At 43.2% G+C, this 25,682-nt stretch overlaps 1 protein-coding gene across 1 annotated transcript in view; it reads left to right on the top strand.

The window, feature by feature from the left end:
- The window catches only part of LOC103122347 (uncharacterized), a 127,881-nt gene that overhangs the window by 67,979 nt on the left and 34,220 nt on the right, over window positions 1-25,682 (top strand). The window contains 4 exon segments of the mRNA XM_060186420.1: window positions 2,619-2,681; window positions 7,355-7,546; window positions 9,643-9,747; window positions 10,661-10,726. Coding sequence (XP_060042403.1) covers window positions 2,619-2,681; window positions 7,355-7,546; window positions 9,643-9,747; window positions 10,661-10,726 — 426 coding nt within the window.

Genomic DNA, 25,682 nt, shown 5'->3' with positions numbered 1-25,682 from the left:
CAGGGAGAGAGAGGGAGAGAGACCTGCAGCACTGCTTCACTGGTCGTAAAGCTTCCCCCTACAGGTATGGAGCAGGGACTAGAACCTAGGTCCTTGCTCAGTCAGATGCACCACCACCCAGTCCTAGAAATACCTTGATGTGACACTGTTCATCTTTTTTTTTCCTTTGTTCTCTGGGACTATTGGTCATATAAAAGAAATCACGTGTAGATTCAACTATTAAGAAGTTCATCTTCAGGGAGTAGAAAAAAAAAAAAAAGAAGTTCATCTTCTATGTATTCTATAACATAAAGTTTTTTTAACTATTTTATTTATTCATTCATTTATGTATTAGACAGAGACAGAGAAATTGAGAGGGGGTGGAGAAAAGGAGATAGAGACTTGCAGCACTGTTTCACCGCTCGTGTAAGTGGGGGCCAGGGTCTTGCATGTTGGTCCTTGTGCATTGTAGCATGTGCACTCTACCAGGTGCATCACCATTGGGCCCCCTTTTATAGTTTTGATTCATATTTTAGTTACTTTTTTCATTGCACTTTTTTTTTTACACTCTTCAAAATATTTTCCTGGAGGCTGGTGGTTTACAGCACAGTGTTGACACATGGGTGCAATTTCTCACCTCCGTGTGATAGCTGTCTGCAAAACACTCTCACCCCCAACCTAGGTCCTTCTGCACCATGCTCCAGGACCCCAAAACCCTCTCCACCCAGTGTTCCATTTTGTGTCACCTCTGGCCTATATTATTTTGATTATAATTTACCTGTGCAGTTAAGTTTGAAATCAGAAATAATGAGTCTTTCCACTTTGCTGTTATTCAAGACTATTTGGAGATTGTGAAGAAAATCTGACCATGATGTCTATCACCAGGGCTTGAGATAACAGATGTCTTTAAATAGGAAGGTGTCCCCTTGCTCCCTCATCACTCTTTGTGCATGCCCTCCCACCAAAAAAAAAAAAAAAAACATGCTCAGCTGAACAGAGACTGAACATTCCTGGGCCAGTATATGTATGAGTATTTGTGCACACACAGCTATCCTACCATATTAGAACCTCAGACTGAATATTTTGCCTATTTGGTATCACTTGTGATCTCCTAAATTTTTTTTTTAATTTCTATTTCTACAAAGTTGCTCATTGGATTTTGGCAGGCATTCCACTGAAACCATGTTTCTATGTGTAATAGTGTTACCCTGAAAACAGTCAACTCTTATCAAAGGAAAGAGCATAGATGTCTTTTCATTTCTTTGCTTCTCCTTTAATTTTTCCAGTAATGTTTTTGGATATTTTCATGTACAGATGTATTGCCTCTTTGCTTAATTTTATTCTTAAGTGTTTTATTCATTTTGATGTTACTATACGTGCAGTTGTTTTCCTAGATCCTCTTTGAATAGTTTGCCGTTAGTGTATTATTATGCACTATTCTAACACAGCTTGTTTTTATGTTGATTTTGATCCTTCATAGAATCCTTTAGTTCTAGTGGTTTCTGTAGAATATTGGATTTTTCTTCATGGATTCACACAATACTCAAACAAAACAAATTGTACTACTTTCTTTCCAATTAAGAAGCTTTTATTTTCTTCTTGCTTTTTTTTTCTGGCTTCCATTTCTGTACTGTTTGAACAAAAGTGAGGAAAACAATGCTCAGTCTTCCCCTTCCCCTTCCCCTTCCCCTTCCCCTTCCCCTTCTCCTTCTTCTTCTTCTTCTTTTATCTGAGAGAAAAGCTTTCAGTATTTCACCACAAGTATGATGTCAGTTGTGGGCTTTTCATATGAGCCATTACTATGTTGAAGGAGTATGGAAATCTTTGATGGAAATCTGTTCATACAAATTCATACTACTTCTTAAATAACTTCTTCACTGGGAAATTCGCACATAGGGAAATAAAAATTCTGTTCACAGTAAATAACATTGACTTCTAAAGTTCTGATGTCAAAGACTAGGCAGAACTATCTTCATTCCTGAATGAATCACTTAACCATAAACAAAACCATTTTGTACTTCATGTGAAACTGGCCCTGCTTCCAGGATAAACAGGATGACAAATGAACTTCAAAACATATAGAAGTTTATATGGGAAGCAGGGCTTAATTTTTTACGATCAAAAAAAAAAAGTTTTAAAAGAGTCAGATAATAGCCATGAGGAAATTCCAGGTAGTTATAGACTACTAAACACATGAAGTTGCTGTGATGTGACCCTCTGTCCAAACCAGGAATGCCATAATCACAGAACATAAAAGCCCTGTGGTCCTGACCCATCTTTACAGTAAATACAGTTGTTGATGAATGTGCAAATTTTCTTAATTTTCTGTAAAACACCCTCACCCTCAACTTAGGTCCTCCTCCACCATCATGCAGCAGGAACTGAATGCCCTCCAACACATTCCTCAAAGACAACAATGAAATACCACTCCTGTGAGAATGTCACACATCAGAAAAGAAAGTAACAACAAATGTTAGAGATATAGTGGGGGGCAAGGGAACCCTCCTGCACTGCTAGTGGAAATGTAATTTGTTCTAACCCCTGTAGAAAACAGTCTGGAGAACTGTCAGAAGGCTAGAAATGGGTCTACCCTATAACCCATTCATAATTCTTAAATGAGCAGATTCTGTGATTCACAGACAGAATGGCACTGTCCCTGAACAACTGTACCCTCACCATGGGTTCCATTAGCAAGGTGCTGGGTATTATCTGGGTGAGCTCCCCAACCCAGGAAGTTCTATATCTCTCTATATCTCCCTCAGAGTGAGCTGAGTGACCTTCTGTACATTTCACTGGCAGGGGTGTAAAAAGGAGAAGCCTTAAGGAATAGAGGTCTCCTACAGAGCCTGGAAAGTATATGCCTAAGAGGTGGGATCTAGACACACCTTGTAGTTCTTGTAGTTGTTTTCCCTCAAGAAAAACACTCAGCTTCCTGAGACTCAGTTTTCTTGCCTGTCAAACTGGAGCAGAAAAAGTTGCATTCCTTTTTTTTTTCCCTCCAGGGTTATCGCTGGGGCTCGGTGCCTGCTTGCACTACAAACCCACTGCTCCTGGAGGCCATCGTTTTTTCCATTGTTGCTGTTGGAAAAGCTATTATCTTTTTAAATATTTATTCCCTTTTGTTGCCCTTGTTGTTTTGTTGTTGTTGTTGATGTCGTTGTTGTTGGATAGGACAGAGAGAAATGGAGAGAGGAGAGGAAGACAGAGAGGGGGAGAGAAACATAAACACCTGCAGACCTGCTTCACCACTTGTGAAGCGACTCTTCTCCTGCAGGTGGGGAGCCAGGGGCTGGAACCAGGATCCTTACACCGGTCCTTATACTTTGTGCCACCTGCACTTAACCCGCTGCACTACTGCCTGAATCCCGAAAAAGCTATTATCTTAAGACTGTTATGAGGATTGTGACTAGGACATCAAAGAGAAAAACATCCTTAGGTAGGGGTCATTCACAGTCAATGTTCACTAATGGTTTCAATTATTTTAGCATTGTTTCTCTTTTTATCTTTATTTATTTATTGTCTAGAGACAGGCAGAAAATCAAGAGGGAAAGGGGTGATAGAGAGAGAGAGAGACAGAGAGACACCTGGAACACTGCTTCACCACTCACAAAGCTTTCCCTCTGCAGGTGGGGACCAGGGGCTTGAACCTGGGTCCTTGTACGTTCTCATATGTGCACTCAGCCAGGTACACCACCACTCAGCCCTATGTTTTTATTCTTAAATGAGTCAAATACATCTTGATTTAAATTTCGTTTGCCTGTCACCAATTCTGTGACCTTTGTAGAATATTCTCTCACTTTATATTCAGATTCTCTGAAGGCAGAGTGGGGATGAAACTCCCCTCCCTCATGGGAATGAAAAGACCAGAGGAGATGAATGGAAAATTATTTTCACTGAGCCTGGCACATAGCAGACACTAAAATAGCATTAAATTCTTATACTAATCAGCATGGAGTTTAAATAGCTTTAAATTACTATACTAATCAACTGGAAGCTCTGCCCTCAGAGACCGTCAGTGGTGATGGAGAAGAAGGAACTGAGAAGAGAGCTAATGTAAGAAGGAAAGAGGCTTTAAAGGAATGTGAACACAGCTACATATGGGAGATGTGAAGGCTTAAAGTCAAATGATTTAAAACTGAAGTGGGGGGTGGTCCAGGAGGTGGTGCAATAGATAATCCACTGGATTCTCAAGCATGAGGTCCCAAATTCAATCCGTAGCTGCACAGAGTAATGCCAAGTTCCTTCTCTCCATCCTTCTTTCTCACTAATTAATAAATAAAATCTTTAAAATAAATAAATAAATAATAAAACTGAAGGGTGGAGGAGGTGCAGGGAGAGGCCAGGCAGGGCCTTGTGACGGCAACACAAGAACCTAACTAAGTCCTTCGCTGGTAAATATTTCATGGTTTCCCTTGATTAACCTGGTCTTCTTCTTCCTTTCTCTCCTTTGAACAGTAGGAAACAGTGCAAGCCTCTCTGTGGGAAGCATGACTGGCTTGGTGACTGAGGCCCTCCTCAGTGTGGCGCTGATAATTTCCCTGGGGTGTTTCCTGAGCAGCAAATGAACTGGAAGGTATGACAACATTTCCCAATGCTGATTCTGTTTCCAGATTCACCCCAGGCCAAAAGGAAAAAGAACCCATCCTTAAAATCTGGTCTGACTCTTTCTTCCTAGCTTATGCCTTCTCCTGGATTTCTCTCTCACTCTCCCTCACCAATTACTGGCCTGGGGCAGGCCCTCACAGCCTCCTTGGTTAATAATTATCATAGTTACAGCCCTGACCCTTTAATGCTGTTCTACTCTCGCAGAAAACTAGAAGCAGTTTACAGGAAGCAGTTTACAGGAAGTTTAAAAGGACCCACTTTGTGTTGTGAATTCAAACACATCCATTCTATGAGGGACTTTGTACAGTCTCTTTGGGTCCAAGGGATTTCTGGTCCAGGTCACACAAGGAGAGGCCCGAGGGCAGGTGCCCACCCAAGCAGTCAGGTGTACGGGCTCAGGAATTAGAGGATGCTAGGCCATTGTCAGAGAAGACTGCAGCAACTCAGTGGCCTTTTCTTTCTTTTACAGAAATTAAACAATCCCAACACAAACACACAACGAGAGATCTACAACAAAGCAGATGGGACTTCTTCGTTTCCTTTGGGAACTGATTCTAAGAATTAGGTGATCTAATGAGCCCCAAAACTGCTGAATAGGGAATCAAGAGTTGGATCCTGAGATAGAGAACTAGCTGAGGACTAACAGGAATCTGAGCCCTGTAACCTGACTCCCATTTGTATTTCTGGAACACCTATCACATTGTTCTGAACCTGTGGAGTTCCTCAGAGTAACTGGTCCTGTGAGCCACCTGTAAGGTCTAAATAAATAGAACTTTCTCCCTATGTTTTTACCTGCTCATGGAAACTTCTGTTGAAGAAATTCTCTTAAGCTGGAGTCCACTCTCTCCTTGATCTCACGGTGGGAGACATCATTGCTATTTTATCCCAATCTCTGGTCCTTATTTCTCAGAAACTAGGAGGGGCGCCTGCAGAAATATATAATGAGCAGCTAGCAGGAAGGTGAACTCACAGGAGGCCCTGTCCACCAAGAGAGCACTCAGCTGTCCTCATAGTGCTCTGGGGCCAACACCGTGGATACCACCCAAAGTCTGTAAGTTTGCAGATGTGCAACATGTCTCAAGAATACTCAGAAGCAGGAACACTATCCAACCCACAGCACGGAAAAGTCCCCAAGAAGAAAGTCAGCACTCCCTAGACTTGAGCTGAGTATTCTAGAACCACTGAGACCATCTAGTATCTCACAAAGATGATCAAGAAAAATCAGTTGGTAATTTTCCCCCAGATTTTCTTTTCTTTTCAATTAAGATAGAATTCTTCTCAACAATTTTTGTAATGGAAGTCTAATAAGTATCTTTGAGACAACTGCAGCCCTGTGATGCAACATTTCCTCAATGGAAAAGAAAACATCTGTATGCAGAAAAAACAGTATGTTCATTTAAAACAAACAGTGGTATTGAAGAGATGAATACCGTCATCCAGCAGGATCTAATCAGCATTTATAGACCACTCTATACAACAACAACGTAACAGACAAGAGCACATGGGACAAACACTAAGATAAACTGTATCATGAACCATAAAATAAATCTTGACAAATCTGAAAGAAGTGAAATCACCTTATAGAATGGAAAGACTAACCAGAATGAAACCAAACTACACATCAAGAACAGAAAGCTAGCAGTAACATCAAGATGTTAGCTAGCAGTAACAGCTCCAAAAAGCTGGATTCTAAAGAGTTAACTAACCTGTGGACCAACTTCTTTTTTAGAATTTTACTAAATCTATAGGCTCACATACAAAACCTGGTATATATTTTTTTATTTTTTCAATTTCTTTATTGGGGGATTAGTAGTTTACGGTCGACAGTAAAATACAATAGTTTGTACATGTATAACATTTCCACATAGCAATACAACCTCCACTAGGTCCTCCTCTTCCATCATGTTCCAGGACCTGAAACCCACCCCACCCCCACCACCCCAGAGTCTTTTACTTTGGTGCAGCACACCAACTCCAGTCCAAGATCTGCTTAGTGTTTTCCCTTCTGATATTGTTTTTCAACTTCTGCCTATGAGTGAGATCATCCCATATTCATTCTTTGGTTTCTGACTTATCTCACTTAACATGATCTCTTCAAGGTCCATCCAAGATGGGGTAAAGAAGGTTAATTCACCATTTTTAATAGCTGAGTAGTATTCTGCTGTGTATATATGCCATAACTTACTCAGCCACCCATCTGTTGTTGCACACCTGGGTTGCTTCCAGATTTTGGCTATTAAAAAATTGGTATATAATTTAAGGGAGCTGAGCAGGCTGTAATTTTCTTACTTTTAGTGACCATGTGAGTGTGATTAAAATAAGCAACAAAGAGCCCTACCTCACTAGGAAAAGATACAAACAGGCTGAGGGTATGAATCCACTTGCCAAAGTCCATGTCCAGTGAAGAAACAATTACAGAAGCCAGACCTTCCACCTTCTGCACCCCAAAAAGAATGTTGGCCCATACTCCCAGAAGGATAAATAGGGAAGTTTCCAGTGGAGGGTAGGGGATACAGAATCCTGGTGGTGGGAATTATATGGGACTGTACCCCTCTTATCCTACAATCTTGTTAGTCATTATTAAATCAATAATAAAAAATAAAAGTAAATAAAAATCACTTATTAGGTGATAACCATTGGATTTTCAAAGAAAACAAACCCCCAAGTAACTTGGTTATAAAAATAAACTATTGCTATTTTAAATTCTTTCCAACACTATAAGAAAACCTTTGCATTCTCTTTAATATCCTCATTTCTCCATTTCTCCTAGTCCTGGAACATTTAGGACTATGCTATTTCTTGATATTTCTGATTCCTTACCACCATACTACTTCTGTTGACTTCAACCAAATCAGTGCTACTAATGCTGCCATCCCAGGTCATGCTGCTACTGAATTCTTACTTCAGGCTATTGCCAGAGATACTGAGCCTGAGATGTCAACTTCCAAACTCCTCAAATCTGGTGAGATCTTTCCTAACACATGAGACTACCTACTTCCATTTCAGATGGTACATTTTCTAACACAGATACTAGATATAGGCTAGGGTTTAGGATACTGGGTACAGGTGTACATGTATCCATAAGCAAGGGGAAATTATATAACTCAAAGTAAAAGTGCTTAATAGCCTTTAATCACCCTCTTTTTTCATTTTTTATTTATTTTTTAATATTTGTTTATACCCTTTTGGTGCCCTTGTGTTATTATAGTTATTATTGTTGTTGTTGATATAGTTGTTGTTGGATAGGACAGACAGAAATGGAGAGAGGAGAAGAAGACAGAGAGGGGGAGAGAAAGATAGACACCTGCAGACCTGCTTCACCACTTGTGAAGCGACTCCCCAGCAGGAGAGGTGGGGAGCCAGGGCTTGAACTGGTTTCCTTATGCAGGTCCTTGCGCTTTGCGCCACCTGCACTTAACCCACTGAGCTACCGCCCAACTCCCCAATTACCCTCTTAACCACCTTCTGTGATTAGACTGAGACCTAATAAATCTGGAATCCTAGTAGAACTGCATCATAAATTCTAAAATGGCCACCAGTAGTAGTGGGCTCATCATGCAAAGGCACCAAGTCCCAGAAATAACCCTTGTGGCAAAAAAAGGGGTAGGGGGAGGAGGAGGAGGAGAAAGGGAAAAAAGGGCCCCTGTAAATATACTATGAAAACTGGACAAAAAAAATCTCCCAGTGGCATGGTCCTTATTATAATCTATAAGTTTCCTCAACATGTAGTATATTCACATATTCTGGAATGAGGAGGCGGACATGTTTAAGGGGCCACTATTCTGTCTGCATTTTCTCAAAGTCACTTGTTTGTTTGTCACTACAAACCACTGGTGGGCAGCCTGGAACGAGTGATGCCAACCATGAGGTCAGCTCTTGCAATGATGTCCATAGGAATGAGGATTGGCCGATCCACCCCCTGCAGCTTTCTCCTCCTCCTCCTTACCCTCCTCCTCATAAGTATTCCTATTTGTCAATAATGAAAAGAATGCAGAGCTGACTGGAATATCACTGCTCCCTAGACAGTATCTCAGCCAGACTTACCCCAGCAAGGAGGGCCTAGTAATATGCTGTGTTTTTATTTAAAAAAAAAAAAAAATCAAGGAGTTAGGGCCAGGCAGTGGTACACCTAGTTGAGCTCACACATTACTATGCTCAAGGGCCCAGGTTTGAGTCCCTGCCCCACCTGCAGAAGGGGATGCTTCACAAGTAGTCTCTCTTTCTCCCTCTTTACCCCTCCCCTCTCAATTTCTCTCTGTCCTATTAGATAAAAAACAGAGTGGGGTGAATACCTGCTGGAAGCAGTGGATTTGTCTTGCAGGCAACATTAATCCTGGTGGCAATTTAAAAAATAATAATTTAAAAAAGAAAAGAAAAAGGAGGGAAGATGCTACCAAAGAGATAATCCTTTACTGCTCTGATTTAGAAGTGATAAATCCTTTCACAAGTCTGGACATTAGTTGTTGATGTTCCCATTAAAATTCCCACACAGGGACCAGGTGATGGGATACCTGGTTAAGCACACATGTTACAGTGCACAAGGACCCAGGTTCAAGCCTCTGGTCCTCATCTGCAGGGGGGAAGCCTCGAGAATGGTGAAGCAGGGCTGCAAGTGTCTTTCTCTCTCCCTCTCTGTGTCTCCATTCCTCTTGATATCTGGCTGTCTCTAGCAAATAAATAAAGATAATAAATACTTTTTAATTCCCACACAGTCATAACTGCACCCAGATTATCACCACGGGGAAATGGGAAACCTTCTCAGACCTCACAGGACTTTCCTCCCCCTGAAAGTCAAATTAGCACTCCTCTACTTTTTTTTTTTTCATTTTCTTGACAGCACTGGAATTGCTTTCTTTTTCCCTTCAGATAGAGACAGGCAATATAGCTCCAGAGTTTCCCTGATTACCCTGGCACTCTCATGTGGCACCAGAGTTCAAAGCTGAAGCTGATGCATGGCAAAGTATGCACCTTACCATGTGAGCTATCCCTCAGCCCCACAGATTACAGTCTCGTTTACAACATGGAGGTAACTTTTCATGATTAATTTCTGACTTTCAGTGCCTAAACTAGGAAATGCATACATCAACCCCCAGGAGCACCTTCTGAACACAGCATCCTGTTCCTCTAGGCCTACTCCCCCCACCCCTACACCTCCTGGCAAGAGTGAGCCTGGGCTCTTCTCCCAACTCCTCAAGCCCAAGCCTAGTCAATGAAATGATGCAGCCTGCTGGTCCTCCCACTCATGGATAACTTGAGTGTGAAAATCACACAGCTGAGGGCTCCTCCATCTGCCCATGAGCATCCCCAGAGGGAGAGAAAAAGATGGTACCATCACTGTCTCCCATCTGTCCCTTCCACAGAGACAAATCTAGACTTCTGGAGGCAAATTCACAAGAGAACATCCACTAGAAAACTGAGTTCCCCTAGAGCAACTATGTAAGATCAATAAACCATAGAAAAACTCACCAGAGGACAGTCTGGTTTGTTCAAAAGACACGACATTCTCTGAAAGTAGATTAACATAGACTGACTAGTCAGCAGAGTGAGAGTGATCAGTTACACGAGACAAGAACAAAGCAATGATAGAAGAAGAAATGGGGGGGGTCGGGTGGTGGCGCAGTGGGTTAAGCGCATGTGGCGCAAAGCGCTGGGACTGGCGTAAGGATCCCGGTTCGAGCCCCCGGCTCCCCACCTGCAGGGGAGTCGCTTCACAGGCGGTGAAGCAGGTCTGCAGGTGTCTATCTTTCTCTCCCCTTCTCTGTCTTCCCCTCCTCTCTCCATTTCTCTCTATCCTATCCAACAACGAATTGCGTCAACAAGGGCAATAATAATAATCACAACGAAGCTACAACAAGGGCAACAAAAGGGGGAAAAAAATGGCCTCCAGGAGCGGTGGATTCATGGTGCAGGCACGGAGCCCAGCAATAACCCTGGAGGAGGAAAAAAAAAAAAGAAGAAGAAGAGGAAATGGACAGAAGCAATACAATTAGATGAAAGTAAGTCAAGACCACTATTTTTAAAATGCTGGTTTACATATAGTAAGTTGCATCAAACTCTTACAATAATCACAAAACAGAATATGGAGTAGAAATCATAGTAGACAAGAAGAAGAAAGTGAGACCATCTGTGGCCCCTCACCTTGGTGAGGTGTGGTGACTTGCACACATCATCTTTGGGTATGAACATAACTGTTGAAATCTGGTAAAATTACAAAAATAATGTTAACTCACTACTAAAATTTTTTTAATTAAATTTAAAATAAAATCAAAATCTAGGAGGGCCGGGTGGTGGCACACTGGGTTGAGCGCTAACGTTACAATGCACAAGGATCTGGACTCAAGCCCCAGTCCCCACCTGCAGGGGAAAAGCTTCATAAGTGGTAAAGCAGGGCTGTAGGTATCTCTCTGTATCACTCTCTCTATATCATCCCTTTCTGTCTCTACTTCTGGCTGTCTCTATCAATAAATAACTATAATAAAATTTTAATTATATAAAAATGAAATAAAAATTAAAATCTGGGAGTCCGGCGGTAGCGCAGCGGGTTAAGCACACGTGGCACAAAGTGCAAGGAACAGCTGAAGGATCCAGGTTTGAGCCCCCAGCTCCCCACCTACAGAGGAGTCACTTCACAAGCGGTGAAGCAGGTCTGCAGGTGTCTATCTTTCTCTCCCCGTCTCTGTTTTCCCCTCCTCTCTCCATTTCTCTCTGTCCTATCCAACAACAACGACATCAATAACAACAACAACAATAATTATAACAATAAAACAACAAGGGCAATAAAAGGGAATGAATGAATAAATAAATATTTTTTAAAAATTAAAATCTATGATATGAACAAAGCCTCAGGAGACAGCTATTCAACAGAATTGTGGATAACTAAATTAAAATGCAAAAGAGGCCCACTGATCCCAAATAATTCAGTTACTGTAATCATTAACTGCACATCAAGACACAGTACAGGGAGTCAGGCAGTAGTACAGCGGGTTAAGCACACATGGCACGAAGCGCAAGGACCGGCATAAGGATCCCGGTTCAAGTCCCCGGCTCCCCACCTGCAGGGGACTCACTTCACAGGCGGTGAAGCAGGTCTGCAGGTGTCTATCTTTCTCTCCCCCTCTCTATCTTCCCCTCCTCTATCCATTTCCCTCTGTCCTATCCAACAACAACGACATCAATAACAACAATAATAACTACAACAATAAAACAGCAAGGGTAACAAAAGGGAAAATAAATATTTTTTAAAAAGACAGTACAAAGCAAGACTGAAGTTCCACATATCCCAAACCATTCCAACGTAGGCAAGGAAGTTCAGCACGTGGCAGGAGTGAGAGGAAGGTCAGCAGGGACCCACCTGCTCTGAACACAGCTGGATTCAGGTGGATAGGATGGATTCCTTAACTGACCACAGATGGCTGATTAAACCAGGGGTGGGGTAAACCCTCACATGGAGACTTGAGACTCTCATCTCATTGTCCCCACAGAATGACCTTTCTCTGGACTCTCCTTCCTGCACAGGGAAAACAGTGTGAATTCTAATCTCCAAGCCTGGGTTTAGTTTTGAAACACTGGAAGGAGAAGCTTTATTCTGCTGGTTCTGCAAGTATCTGAAGAACCAAGGATCATTGGCCCCTGAGCAGAGACCTAAGGGGCCCAATCTCTGGGGGGGGGAGAAAGTAGAGGGATGGAAGGGTGAAAGGGACAATGAGCTCTGGGATCAGAGGAACTCTAACATTCCTCTGCTACAAGAATCTCTAGACCAGAGTCTCAGGCCCCACAAGCTTCCTGCCACAGTGAAGTGTTGAAGAAGTTTTCTGATCCCAGATTTCTTGATATTTGTTAATAGAATTTTTTTTTTTTTTTGCCTCTAAGGTTATCACTGGGGCTTGGTGCCTGCACCAATAATCCACTGCTCCTGGAGGCCATTTTTTCCCCGTTTTTGTTGCCCTTATTGCACTTATTATTGTTATTGTTGTTATTGCTGTTGCTGTTGGATAGGACAGAGAGAAATCGAGAGAGGGGAAGACAGAGGAGGGGAGAGAAAGATAGACACCGCAGATCTGTTTCATCGCCTGTGAGGGGACCCCACTGCAGGTGGGGAGCCGGGAAACCGGGATCCTTACACCAGTCCTTGTGTTTTGTGCCATGTGCATTTAACCTCTGTGCCACCCACAGCCCCCATTAATAAGAATTCTATTGATTTTTACCTTTGGCCTCCATGTTTACAAATCATGTCTCATTGATTGTTAACTGGGTAGTTGTTAACAGATGCCTACTAAGTAAGACTTCAGGCACTTCTTTTTGTCACAACTCCTTCCCCCTTAAGGCAGAAGAAAGTCAGAGAGTTGACTGGCAGCCCACAGGCCTAGAGATTATGCAAAATGCATATCTGTAACTCCACCCTCTGGCTCCTTCCCTGAAGGGTTTGGGGTTTGTATACAATAAATTGACCTATTTCTTGAGGCATCAGAGAATTTGCACCGGCCTGATGACATTCAGACAAAAACTACTGTAATCAAGGTTTAATACAAGGTGTCTCCCACACCTTGAAAGGAATTTGTGCTTTGACAGTTGTTCCTATTGTGTTTACCTAAAAACATCTGTGACCTTCCTGTTCCTTTTTGATGGGTTTATCAATAAATACTCTACCTGGAGTTCTGATCACCAGAACACCTGACATTCTCCTATCTTGAGGTATGTAGGTGCTGTCCCTCCAGACTCTTCAGATAAATTATGAAGTGACTGAAGTTATTTTCTCTCAGCCCTGAAAGTATCAGAAAAATGAAAAGAATACAGAAATATTTCTGAGTTATATTGACCTATTATAGATTTGACAGTGAAGGACAGTATTTTAGATCTGAAAATGGAATACTTTTTTTTTTTTTTTTAGTTTTTCAATTGCCACCAGGGTTATCACTGGGGCATGGTACCTGCACAATAACTGCACTGTTCCTCATATCCATTTTATCCTTTTAATTTTTTCCTGTTTTACTTCTTTATGTCATTTGACAGGACAGAGAGAAATTGAGAAGGGGGGGGACTGGGAGAGGGAGAGAAGAACCAAGGAGAGACGCCTGCAAATCTGCTTCATCACTGGTAAAGCATCCCCCTGCAGGTGGGGACTAGGAGCTTGAACCTGGGTTCTTGCACAAGGTAATGTGTACGCTCAACTGGGTGCGACACTTTTCTAGTAACTTCTCTGAGGTTTATAATATTAGCTATGATGATACTCTTCTAGGCAACTAGCTAAGAGAAAATCATTTCTGTGGAGCTGGTTTTGTTGTGTGAATATAGTACCACAAGCAAGTGAATATATATTTGTTTGTGTGTGTTCTATTTTTGTTAATAAATACACTGCTCATTTTTTAAAGACTTGATTCCTCATTTGAATCATATATAAATACTGCAAAATGCTTGAGATGCCTGTGGACACTACCAGGCATCTTTTCCAATTTCATTTCCATCTATATTCTCTAGACGGCAAAAGATCTATGCTGCGCCTAGAGTCTCCCCAAAGGCTACTGATCCCCCTCATCTGGCCTACTGCCCAGGGGTCTGACCCAACAGCCCCCTCAGCACAGTCCTCATTGCTCTCCATGTACCTACACTGGCTGTCAACATGTCCACCCAACCACGCATTTTGTCCACATCCTCTACAAGGAGACCAAAGAAGTCACTCACAAGATGGAGGGGATATATCCTCTACAACCACCCCCACCCCATACTTTGTCCTTCAAGGACAGATGTCCACTCAGCCTGCAGGTGTCACCAAATGTCACCTTCTCAAGGGAGCTCTCGGATACTCAGACCAACTGGAACACGCTGCATGTATTAGAGATACCAGTCACTTTCCTCCCTGGCCCTGTTCTTAACTCAATTAACTTTGGTTCTACAGTTTTTCTCTGTGTTTGTATCTCCATAACAAGATGAACATTGTGTGTGCAGGGAACACTTGTGCCCTATGTTATGTGGAATTCACAGGGTCCAGCCAAAGCCTGACTCCTAACAGATGGTCAGTAAAAAGCTATTAAATGGGTGAGATTCATGTCTTCAACTAACACACTGGAAGGCTATCTCCCCCTGAGATATCTGTAATCAGAACAGTCTCCACATAGACACAAAGCTCTGGCCTCAGCATGGAAGCAAGTGTCCACCACTGTCCCGGAGGTGTATCTTTACCTTCATAGAGTCAGGAGGGTAGACATGACCTTCTAAAAGTGAGGGGTCAGAACTCCACTCACTTCCAGAAAATAGACCTCCTCCCATCTCCACCTCGTGAGTGGTTTCTTGTCTCCCAAGTGGATCTGAGTCCTTCCACTTCTCACCTTCTACAAATTCTGCATCATCAATCCCAGTGAAGTGACCACCAGAAGCAGAGGGAGTCCTGCACTGACCTTAAAGGAGGTCTCATGAAGATAACTCATCCCCAACAGAATCAGGGAGCAAGGGAAACCAGGGCAGGATAGTCCAGAAGAACCAAAGTTCTGCCTTTTCTTCCATCTCAGAGGCTGGGGGTGCCTAAAGACCTCCACCTCCTAGCAGAAGAATCAGAGGATCTCCTGGCTGCATTTATACATGGAGCTGCTCCAGCCTTAGCACCATGTAGGGAGACCTACGGCAGAGGACAAACAGGGCCACAGATGGCTTGGCTCAGACACCTCAGTGCTATACAATGGGGGAACACAGGGCATTCTGGGGAGCAGTCCCATGGCTGGTGCCCTCTCTCAAGTCTCTTGATACGCCCCTCACAGACTCTTTCTTTGAAACATTGGGGACAGAGAGCTCCTCCTGAGGCAACACATGGGGACATTCTCCTGACACTGGACCAGGACCCTCAAGACAGCTGTCCTCTCCTGGACTCACATGCACCAGGATAGAGTCAGGTAACTTGGGACTCACAGCGACAGGACCTGTACTGATCAGGCCCTCAGTATGGAGATCAAAGCTCACCTCCACTCAGTATCATTTGAAGCCAGGTCAGCAGCCCTAGCACAACCCTGACATGGACCAAATATTTCATTACACCCACCAGAGGATGACACTGGGACATATACACATCCACAGGAACCATGCTTTGGCAAGGATATTCATTTCCATCCTGAGCTCTAACAGATATTCTGAGCCCCCCCCCTCATGTTCCTGTTCTGCCCCCCAGGCTCTTTCTAGGGGTCTAAGAACACTCTTCTCTGTCAGGGGTCCCTGTGCAGCTCCCCACTTCCTGTCTGTCCCAGCCCCTAAAACTTCAAACTCTTAAAATTTTCATATCTTTATACAAATCAAACCAAATATTACTTTTATCAATAATATGACCTGAAATAGTTTTTCATAAAGAGACAGACAAGAAAAGAGAGAAAGAGGAGAAGGAGGAAGTGGTAAAGAAGAAGACAGAGGAGGGGGAGGAGAAGGAGGAAGAGGAAAAGGACCACCTTACTGTGTGGAGGTCTCGGGTTCAAGCACAGAAGCACCATGAGTGGCACCACGAATGGCACTCCATGGATGATGAAACACTGCTGTGGTGTCTCTCCTCTGTTTCTATTTTTCTCTTTCTCTAAAATAATGAAAATTGGTCTGGGTACTCAGTGATATTACAGAGATAAGAGGGGAAGGAGGAAAAAGGAGGGTCTTGAGTTTCTATTAACTGATAAAATGCCTCTACAATTTTTGCAGTTGGGTGGTAGTTCAAGGATTGTTTCCTTGATATCTTTCTCTTCTGGCTCATCATTTACATGTATAATTGCCACAGATAATCTGACTGTGTAATCTGCCTCTTTACCACAATGGCCTTCTGCCTCAAGTTGTTCTTCAGTGGAATCCTTAAGGTTTTCTACTGTCTATTACCATGTCATCTTCAAATGGTAATGGTTTTACTTCTTTTTTTTTAAGTATTTATTTATTTATTCCCTTTTGTTGCCCTAGTTGTTTTGTTATTGTAGTTATTATTGTTGTCGTCATTGTTGGATAGGACAGAGAGAAATGGAGAGAGGAGGGGAAGACAGAGAGGGGGAGAGAAAGACAGACACCTGCAGACCTGCTTCACCGCCTGTGAAGCGACTCCCCTGCAGGTGGGGAACCTGGGGCTCGAACTGGGATCCTTACGCTGGTCCTTGGGCTTTGCGCCACGTGCGCTTAACCCGCTGCGCTACTGCCCGACTCCCATGGTTTTACGTCTTTGCTGCTTCTTTTCTAATGTAGATTCTCTTTGGTTAGTTGGTGACTTTGTTGGTTGGTTGGTTATTCTTCCCTAATTACTCTGGCCAGGACTTTCAAATCTATGCTGAATAACAGTGGGCAAACGCTAGAAGAAGAACAGTAGTGAGAATGAATGTCCTTATCTTTGTCTGACCTCAGAGGAAAAGCTTTCGGTATTTTTCCACTGACCATGTATGTATACACAACCCAGCATTCACTGTGCCTGACACATGACAGATCATTCAAATAGTTCACTAAGATTTATTAATACTAATCTGCACTGAGTGAACTATAGGGTCTTCCTTTAAAGAACACCAAAAGTGATGGAAAAGAAGAAACAGGAAAGAGAAGACTGAAAAGTGGAAAAAGGCCATGGTGTAATGTAAGTAGGAAATGTACAGCTATGTATGGAAGATACAAGGATTTAGAGAAATTCAAGACTTTAAATGTGAGAAACAGAATATTATCTAGCCGCCTGTGGGGAGACTTGGGAGACATTGTGATAACATGTGAACCACATAGAAAGACTCCTAAAGAAGCTCCTTACCCTGCAAACCCCACCATGGTTTGCCCCAGAAATGGACTGGAGCTCCATCTCCCTTTCCTATCTCCATTCAGCAGGAGGAAACACAAAAGGTCTCTCAGAGGGAATCACTGCTGGCATTGTGACTGGAGTTTTGGTCTGAGTGGTGCTGGCAATTACCTTTAAGTTCTTCCTCTGCTGCAGAATTAGAAGGTATAATAGAATTTCCCACTTTTAGGTTGTATTGTTATATGGAAAACTGAGAAATGTTATGCATGTACAAACTATTGTAATTACTGTCAAATGTAAAACATTAATTCCCCAATAAAGAAATTTAAAAAAAAAGAATTTCCCACTTTTAGATCCTGTCCACAGAAAGATCCTATGCCATGCCAGAAGGAAGAAAGCTTCATCTTCAAAATCAGAGCCTGCATCCCCAGTCTCACCCACCCCATGGGTTTTCTCTTTCATCTATCCCCTCCCTCCCTAGCTGCTGACCTGGGGCAGATCCTCAAAGCCTTCTGGAATATAAACCAGAATAATTAAGGTCCCACCTCCTTAGTGATGTCCTAATATCTCAGCAAACTTCAGCAGTGGATCAGGAAATGAGTGCTCATACTCCCAGCCCGGGAGAAGTGATAGGATGAAGATAAGAGAGCTCTGAACTCCAGCTCCATCAGCACCCAGAGAGAGAGACAGAAAAGGAGAGGGACATATGGCGGTAGTAATGTTGTCATGCGTGACTTGGAGGGGAAGAGAGGATTGGACTAGGGGAAATAAATGTGGACAGATAGTTGTAGAGAAGATGGCTGGCCCATGTCTATAACCTTAGGGGAACTGTGGTGGATTGCAGTGGGGAGACTAAAGATTCAGAACTCTTGTGGTGGGAATGGTATGCATTTAAATCCCTGTTGACATGTAATTTTGTAAAATAAAAAAATTAATTAAAAAAGGGAATGAATACTCTATAAAGGGGACCTCCTAGGGGCCAGGTAGTGAAGCACATGGCTGAATACACATGTTATAATGCACAAGGATGCAGGTTCAAGCCCCCAGTCCCCACCTGCAGGGGGGAAGCTTCACAAGTGGTAAAGTAGGGCTGCAGGTGTCTCCTTGTCTCTCTTCCTCTCTATTTCCCTTTCCTCTCTCAATTTTCTGTCTCTATCCAATAAATAAATAAAGATAAAAAAAAAATTAAGGGAGTCAGGCTGTAGTGTCGCTGGTTAAGCGCAGTTGGCGCAAAGCACAAGGACCAGCATAAGGATCCTGGTTCAAGCCCTGACTCCCACCTGCTGGGGAGTCACTTCACAGGCGGTGAAGCAGGTCTGCAGGTGTCTGTCTTCCTCTCCCCCTCTCTGTCTTCCCCTCCTCTCTCCATTTCTCTCTGTCCTATTCAACAATGACAACAATAATAACCACAACAATAAAACAAGGGCAACAAAAGGGAATAAATAAATATAAAAAAATTTTAAAGGGGGGCCGGGCAGTAACACAGCGGGTTAAGTGCACGTGGCACAAAGCACAAGGACTGGCACATAAGGATCCTGGTTCGAGCCCCCCGGCTCCCCACCTGCAGGGGGGGTTGCTTCACAAGCAGTGAAGCAGGTCTGCAGGTGTCTATCTTTCCCCCTCTCTGTCTTCCCCTCCTCTCTCCATTTTTCTCTGTCTTATCCAACAACAATGGCAGCAATAACAACAATAATAATGACAACAACAATGATAAACAAGGGCAACAAACAGGAAAAACAGTAGCCTCCAGGAGCAGTGGGTTCTTAGTGCAGGCACTGAGCCCCAGCAATAACCCTGGAGGCAAAAAAAAAATTGTTAAGGGACCTCCTGTTGTGTACTCAAACTTATCGAGCAAGGAGCTCTGGATCAGAAGGGATTATGGTTCATATCCCCTCTCTTGGTTCTCCTCTCCTAAACAGTACTAGAGAGAAAGAAATCTCCACACCCTTCTTGAAAAATGAGGACCTTTTGTCCCTTGATCTGACACTCAAACTGTGATGTCATCCTGCACCCTCACAAACATGCCTATTCTTCCCTAGGGCCAGTTGACATAGACACAGAGGTGGTGTATGAACACCATCACCCACCTCTGGTGAGCATCCATTATTCTGGGAGTGGCTGGGAACCCTCCCCTACTGAGTGTCCACTCCTGCTAATTCCCCCAGTCTCTGGCCCCTTCCCTGGGACTCACAGGTTGTTTCATGAACTACTCATCCTGGGGGATTCCAATAGCTAGTTAACCCTGACTTAAGGGGTCTGGGCTATGGACATTTGGCCTCCAGTGCCCTAAAATAGACAAAGGATTTCTCCCCCTAGCAAGCCTTCCCTCCATTGATAAATAAAATATTTAAGAAGAACAATAGCACGTTCCTGGGAAATAACTCATCAGAAAGATGATAGCCCTGGCACCACATACTAGGTGTTATGGCACTGAAGGAAATCCAGGTGTTATGATGTCTTACACACACACACACACATACATACACTCACCTCCAGCTCTCTGAATATATATATATATATATATATATATATATATATATATATATATATATATATATATTCCAGTAGGGGGGCAACAGGAAGAGCAATGAACTTTAATGATTAAAGTGATGCTCTGACTCTTTCTCTCTAGAATTAATAAATAAAGTCTTTAAAAATTATTCAGTGATGAAAATGGGGGCCACATGTAAGGCCCTAGTTCCATAAAAAAAAAAGTAGTTGTTTGCTTTCAGCCCACCTACTAGCTATCAGACTAGAAAATTAGTAAAAAAAAAAAAAAAATTAGTAAAGTCATGGGCCCCTGGGAATATACTTAAAATAGACTTCCTAGCTTCTTCCAACATGAAGACCCCAAATCTCATCTGCTATATTCTTACTTTTAGGTTCCTAATTATTGAACAATTTGTTCAGCTTTATATATTAATGCTTTTTCAGCCACCAACTTACAGATGCTTGGTTACCATGATGCCAACCTGACTTCCCTGGGCAGATGACCTCACCAATAAGTCCTGGAACCCCACCTCCCCAGGGCCCTATCCCACTATGGAAATATAGAAACAGGATAGGGGGTATGGATCAGCCTGGCAATGCCCTTAACCAGCACTTACAGAAGCCAGACCTCCCACCTTCTGCACCCCATAAAGATCTTTGGTCCATACTCCCAGAGGGATAAAGAAAAGAAGAGGGGAACTTCCAATGGAGGGGATGGGATGTAGAACTCTAGTGGTGGGAATTGTATAGAATTATACCCCTCTTATACCACAATCTTGTTAATAAATATTAAATCACTAATAAAAAACTGGTTTGTTTTAAATAATTACCAGTTATCCAAACAGCATTCTCAATATCCATATCATCCACAAATAGCTATTTTTAAAGACTTTAAGCACTTTGAAAAATGCATAAACTCCACTGGAAAAGGATTTAAATCATACAACCAACAGGTGATATGATTTATCAGAGCACTGAACCCAAAATCCAATAATCAATATTCTCTTCAGACCCATGTGAATACTTATAGTGACTGAGATTTAGCCCTAGATCAATAAATACCAATTAGTCATTTTATCTGGTCATCTGCTTTATATACTAATAAAGCTACTTAAGTATCATACATTTGAGCTTCTAAGAATATTTATACAGCTCAATGAAGACACAGCAATAACTATATTTAGTACTTCATGTTACTTTACCCAAAAAAAGTGTGAATTAATCTTAAATACTGATACTCCTTGATATCTAAAATGTCCAAGTACAATATTATTAATTGAAACACCAGATCCTTACACATGGTAGTATATGCTTAAGCTTAACCAGCTGCATCACCCTTCAGCCCCCATCATTAAATCTTTAAACATGCCTGCTTTAAAGCTTTTATCACTGGGATCAAGCAGTGATACCTCCAGTTGAGCAACAGGTTACCAAATACAATGACCCAGGTTCAAGCACCACCTGCAAGGGGGAAGCTTCATAAGTGGTTAAGTAGGTCTGCAGGTGTCTCTCCACCAGGAGATGGGTCTTGAAATTGGGGCAGCTTGGATCGTTCATATTCATGACCACAGAATGTGAGCTCAGACCTACAGGGATGCAGAGACTATGTAGGCTCCTAAGCTGAATATGGGCCCCAGATCAAACTGATAGGATCTAGAGACAACAATATTTATACACCTTTCCCATACTTGAGATCTACTCTCTTCCCTGATCCAGCTTTCTGGTCCTTTTTCCAGCCATGACATCATCTCCCCAGACAATAACTTGGGTCCACCTGCATATCAGAGGTCAGGCTCAGGGAAAAACTAGTATAGTCATGGGCCCTTTAGAACATACCTAAAATAGGCCTACTACCTATCTATAAAATGGAGACCCCAAATCTTCATATGCAATATTCCAGTCTTTAGGTTCATGATTAGTCAACAATTTGTTTGGCTTTATATATTAACTCTTTTTTCAGCCACCAGGTTCCAGATGCTACCATGATGCCAACCTGACTTCTCTGGGCAGAAGTGTCCTGGAATCCTACTTTTCCAGAGCCCTATGCCACTAGGGAAAGATAGAAACAGATTGAGAGTATGGACTGACCTGCCAGTGTCCATTTCCAATAGGGAAGCAATTACAGAAGCCAGACCTTCCCACCCCATAATGACCCGGGGTCCTTACTCCCAGAGGGATAAATAATAGGAAAGTTATCAAAGGAGTGGATGAGATACAGAGTTCTGGTGGTGGGAATCATGTGGAGTTGTACCCCTCTTATCCTACCGTTTTGTCAGTGTTTCCTTTTTATAAATAAAAATTTAAGAAAAAAATATTACAAATGAATGAAATAAACAGGACATACAGATCTAGACTGAAACAATCATGTGAACACCTGGCTAAGTGTACCTCCACCAAAATGTCAAAACTTTAGCTAAGAAACTGCAGGGGGCCTGGAAAAAGACTAGGCTATGTTCTCTGGAGGGGAATCTGAAAGATGCTAGGCTTTCCATGCTTAGCCGTTCTATAAACTCCAAAGTGTCTGTACACCCTCCATTCACAGGAAGTGAAGTCTGGGCTTCTCTTCTAGGGCTGTCTTACTACACCACTTATCCTCAATGGTGGGCACGCTTGTCCCATCAAGCTGAGTTGGCGGGTGCAGTATTTGAACAGGTGCTGCTAGCACCTAGTGGGCATCAGGGGTGCTGCTTAATCTGCTGCAATGAACAGGGCAACCCCCACTACCAGGCTTCAACCCTCAATTTTTGCCCACACTGAGAGACTAGCATGTGCATCTAGAAATGGAACACATGGGAAATTATATTTCTCCTTAACACCTAGATTTGTAGTCTCACCAAGATGAGACATGATTCTCCACAGGTTGACAGAAAGCTCTGGGAGAGGGGGCGGTCACCAGAGGGGACACTGTCTTCAAAGTGATGCTCACAAATGTACAGGAGCAGTGCCTGGGTGACTTAGGAGTAAGGGCACATGGCAGCATTTTAGGTGATTTTCATTCTAATGTACCCTTTGTACTTATATCACTTATCTACAGTGGCTAGTTCATATTTTTGTAATAATGCATTTTGTATCATTTTAATGTATGTGTGTGTGGTCATGGTTTCAAGTACAGATGTTGACACATGGGTAAAATTTCACATCTCCCTGTGATTGGTGTCTGCAAGACACTTTAATGCTCACTAGGTCCCTTCAAACCTTCATGCACCAGGACACCCATTTCCTACACTTGACCCATCCAGTCTGAAGCCCAGTCAGTAGACTAGATTCTGTGACATCGTTCTGTATCTCACAAAGACCATGGAGCCTATGTTCCTCAGTTTCCAACACTGCAAAACTGTATTGTTCAGATTCTGACAGGTTTGCTGAGAATACAGAAAGAACTTGTTACAATTATTATTACTTATCTTTCAAGTAGTAATAGAATTCTCACTGCTCTGCATAAGACAAAAGGCCTTAAGACTCTGCAAATTTCTCCATCACATGTTCCCAGGCGCCCACATTCTCCTCTTTTGTGTCGCTTCCCAGGGAAGCCAGAGCTGCTTGAATCTTACCATATTAACTCCAGGGGTCCATGAGATCCCGGGGGCCCATTGCCTTTACCACCCTCCATTGGAATTAGCAAGAAAATCTGTGGGGACCTGGAGATAGCTCACCTCGTAGAATGCACATTCTTACCATGAGTGAGGACCCAGGTTAAAAATCCACCTATATCCCTCCCCCCAGTATTAAAACACACTCTTTGCCTGGGCTGATCTAGTGTCAGGAATGAGAGGCAGGTGTGATGAAATGGAGCAATCTACCAGTCAACTCCTGAAATGTAAAGCTTTTGGGGACATTTCAAAGGATGGAACTGAAAAGCTAGACTCCCCAGGGCAGGTCTGCCCAAGTTGTGCCCCTTTAGGGCACAACTTAAGTGTCACTTAATTGTACATCAGATCTACCAAGGGCCCCTGCAGGATGGATCAAAGGAGTATTCACACTCTCTTAAACACCCAGAAGAATGTAAAGCAAGGTCTTATGCAGAATCAGGTCACTAGCAGCAATGACCTTCCATTCTGAATAGCCTATCTAGGTGGTCTGGAAAATGTCCTGAATCACCCTTGGTCAAGTGATTGCCTAGTCTCTCTTCTTGAACCCTCAGGTGTCTATCCCATTTCACAGCTCAGGGAAAATACCTGTGTTCTGCTTCACTGCCTCTTGAAAATTAATGTCCACCTACATGCAAAGTAAGCATGTAATTAGATGTGTCTTTTTTTTTCTCTGTGACTATGCCTGATGTTAATCTAACTACGCAACCAGCCCAAGAAGAACCCAGCCATGTATGGTGAAATTTTCTCTCCTCCCAACACAGTCAAACATGATTTGATTCCAATCTTACACAAGTCTTAGAGAGATCAGGGGAGCAAAAGAGAAGGAGTATATTCATTTACTCATTTAGGTACAATACCAACTTCACTCCCCTCACCCCCCACCCCAGACTAGGGGAAAAATAAAAATGCAGGCGTTTCTCATGAACAGAAATCAAATTCCACTAGACAAAATACTGTCATGATGAATCAGTTACTGCAAAATGGACTCTGTTCTCCCAAATGCAGGAAAGTCTTAGCATTATGCGCTATACAGGTCTCCTCAAACCCTCCAGATTCTGACTTCAAGGCATACAGACAATACACAGTAAGTTAACACATAAGCCTAACTTTGGCTGAGGAGGTGAGAGAGGTGCCTGATTTTCATTCTGAACCCCAGCAGGCCTTCTGGGGCCCTCTCAAGGCCCTGCTCTGTCCATGCTACACCTTCCAGGGAATGAGGTGCACTTGCTCTGTCAGCACTAGCCAAACGAGGAGCACTGGCCCTTGTGTAGCTCCCCTAGCCCTCTATCACCACCCATGGGGAAGTCAGGGTGACCAAGAACAAAGGCTCTGAGTCTTTCCCTAGGGAAAGAGAGAGGCAGACTGGGGGTATGGACCGACCAGTCAACGCCCATGTTCAGCGGGGAAGCAATTACAGAAGCCAGACCTTCTACCTTCTGCAACCCTCAACGACCCTGGGTCCATGCTCCCAGAGGGATAGAGAATGGGAAAGCTACCATGGGAGGGGGTGGGTTATGGGGATTGGGTGGTGGGAATTGTGTGGAGTTGTACCCCTCCTACCTTATGCTTTTGTTCACTAATCCTTTCTTAAATAAAAAATTTAAAAAAAAAAAAAAAGGCTCTGAGTCACAGCTCAGCCAACAGAAGAGACTGAGTGTCCTAGAAATCTTCCAGCCCCAGGACCAGGGAGACCAGGCCCTCACCTCCCACCCCCATCCTTCACACCAAATAATTGCAGCTCCTGGGATATCCACCACAGGGTTCTGCCTCCAGTTCAGAGAAAAGGCTAGTAACACCCACAGGTAGAAGGGGCATCCCCCCTCCCCAAGTCACAACTCAGTTGCCCATTTCTCACCCAAGTCTTCCCTATACCTTCCAGCTGGGGGAGAATCTAGTCTTCCCAGAGTGGCTGAGAACATTGAGGGACCCTTATCCAGCTGAGTTCCTGTGTCACAAAGGGAAATAATCCCCCGGGTTTGGGGAGCCCTTGGGTCTCTGTGGTGCTGACAGACCCCTTCACAGGACACAGCAGAGGCCAATCATGGGGTGGGGAGGTCACCTCCTCAGGGGACAGGGGACAATCAGACTTGCAGTGAAAGTGAGCTCCATACCCAGTGTGACCAGCACCCCAAGATCTGGGGAGATAGAGACTTTGGGGTCCCCCACAGCTGCTAGGGCAGAATCTGCATCTTCCCAGATTCTACAGACCCTCCCTGTGCACAGGACAGGGTGAGGTTTCCCCACCCTCCCTGCTCAATCAGGGGTCTCCCCTGGCTGCGCACCCCTGCTGCATTTCTTTT

This window comes from Erinaceus europaeus, chromosome 2 (assembly GCF_950295315.1).
Source record: "Erinaceus europaeus chromosome 2, mEriEur2.1, whole genome shotgun sequence".
Taxonomy (NCBI): Eukaryota; Metazoa; Chordata; class Mammalia; order Eulipotyphla; family Erinaceidae; genus Erinaceus; species Erinaceus europaeus.
The sequence above is the reverse complement of the archived record's forward strand: the minus strand, read 5'-3'. Positions and strand labels throughout refer to the sequence as shown.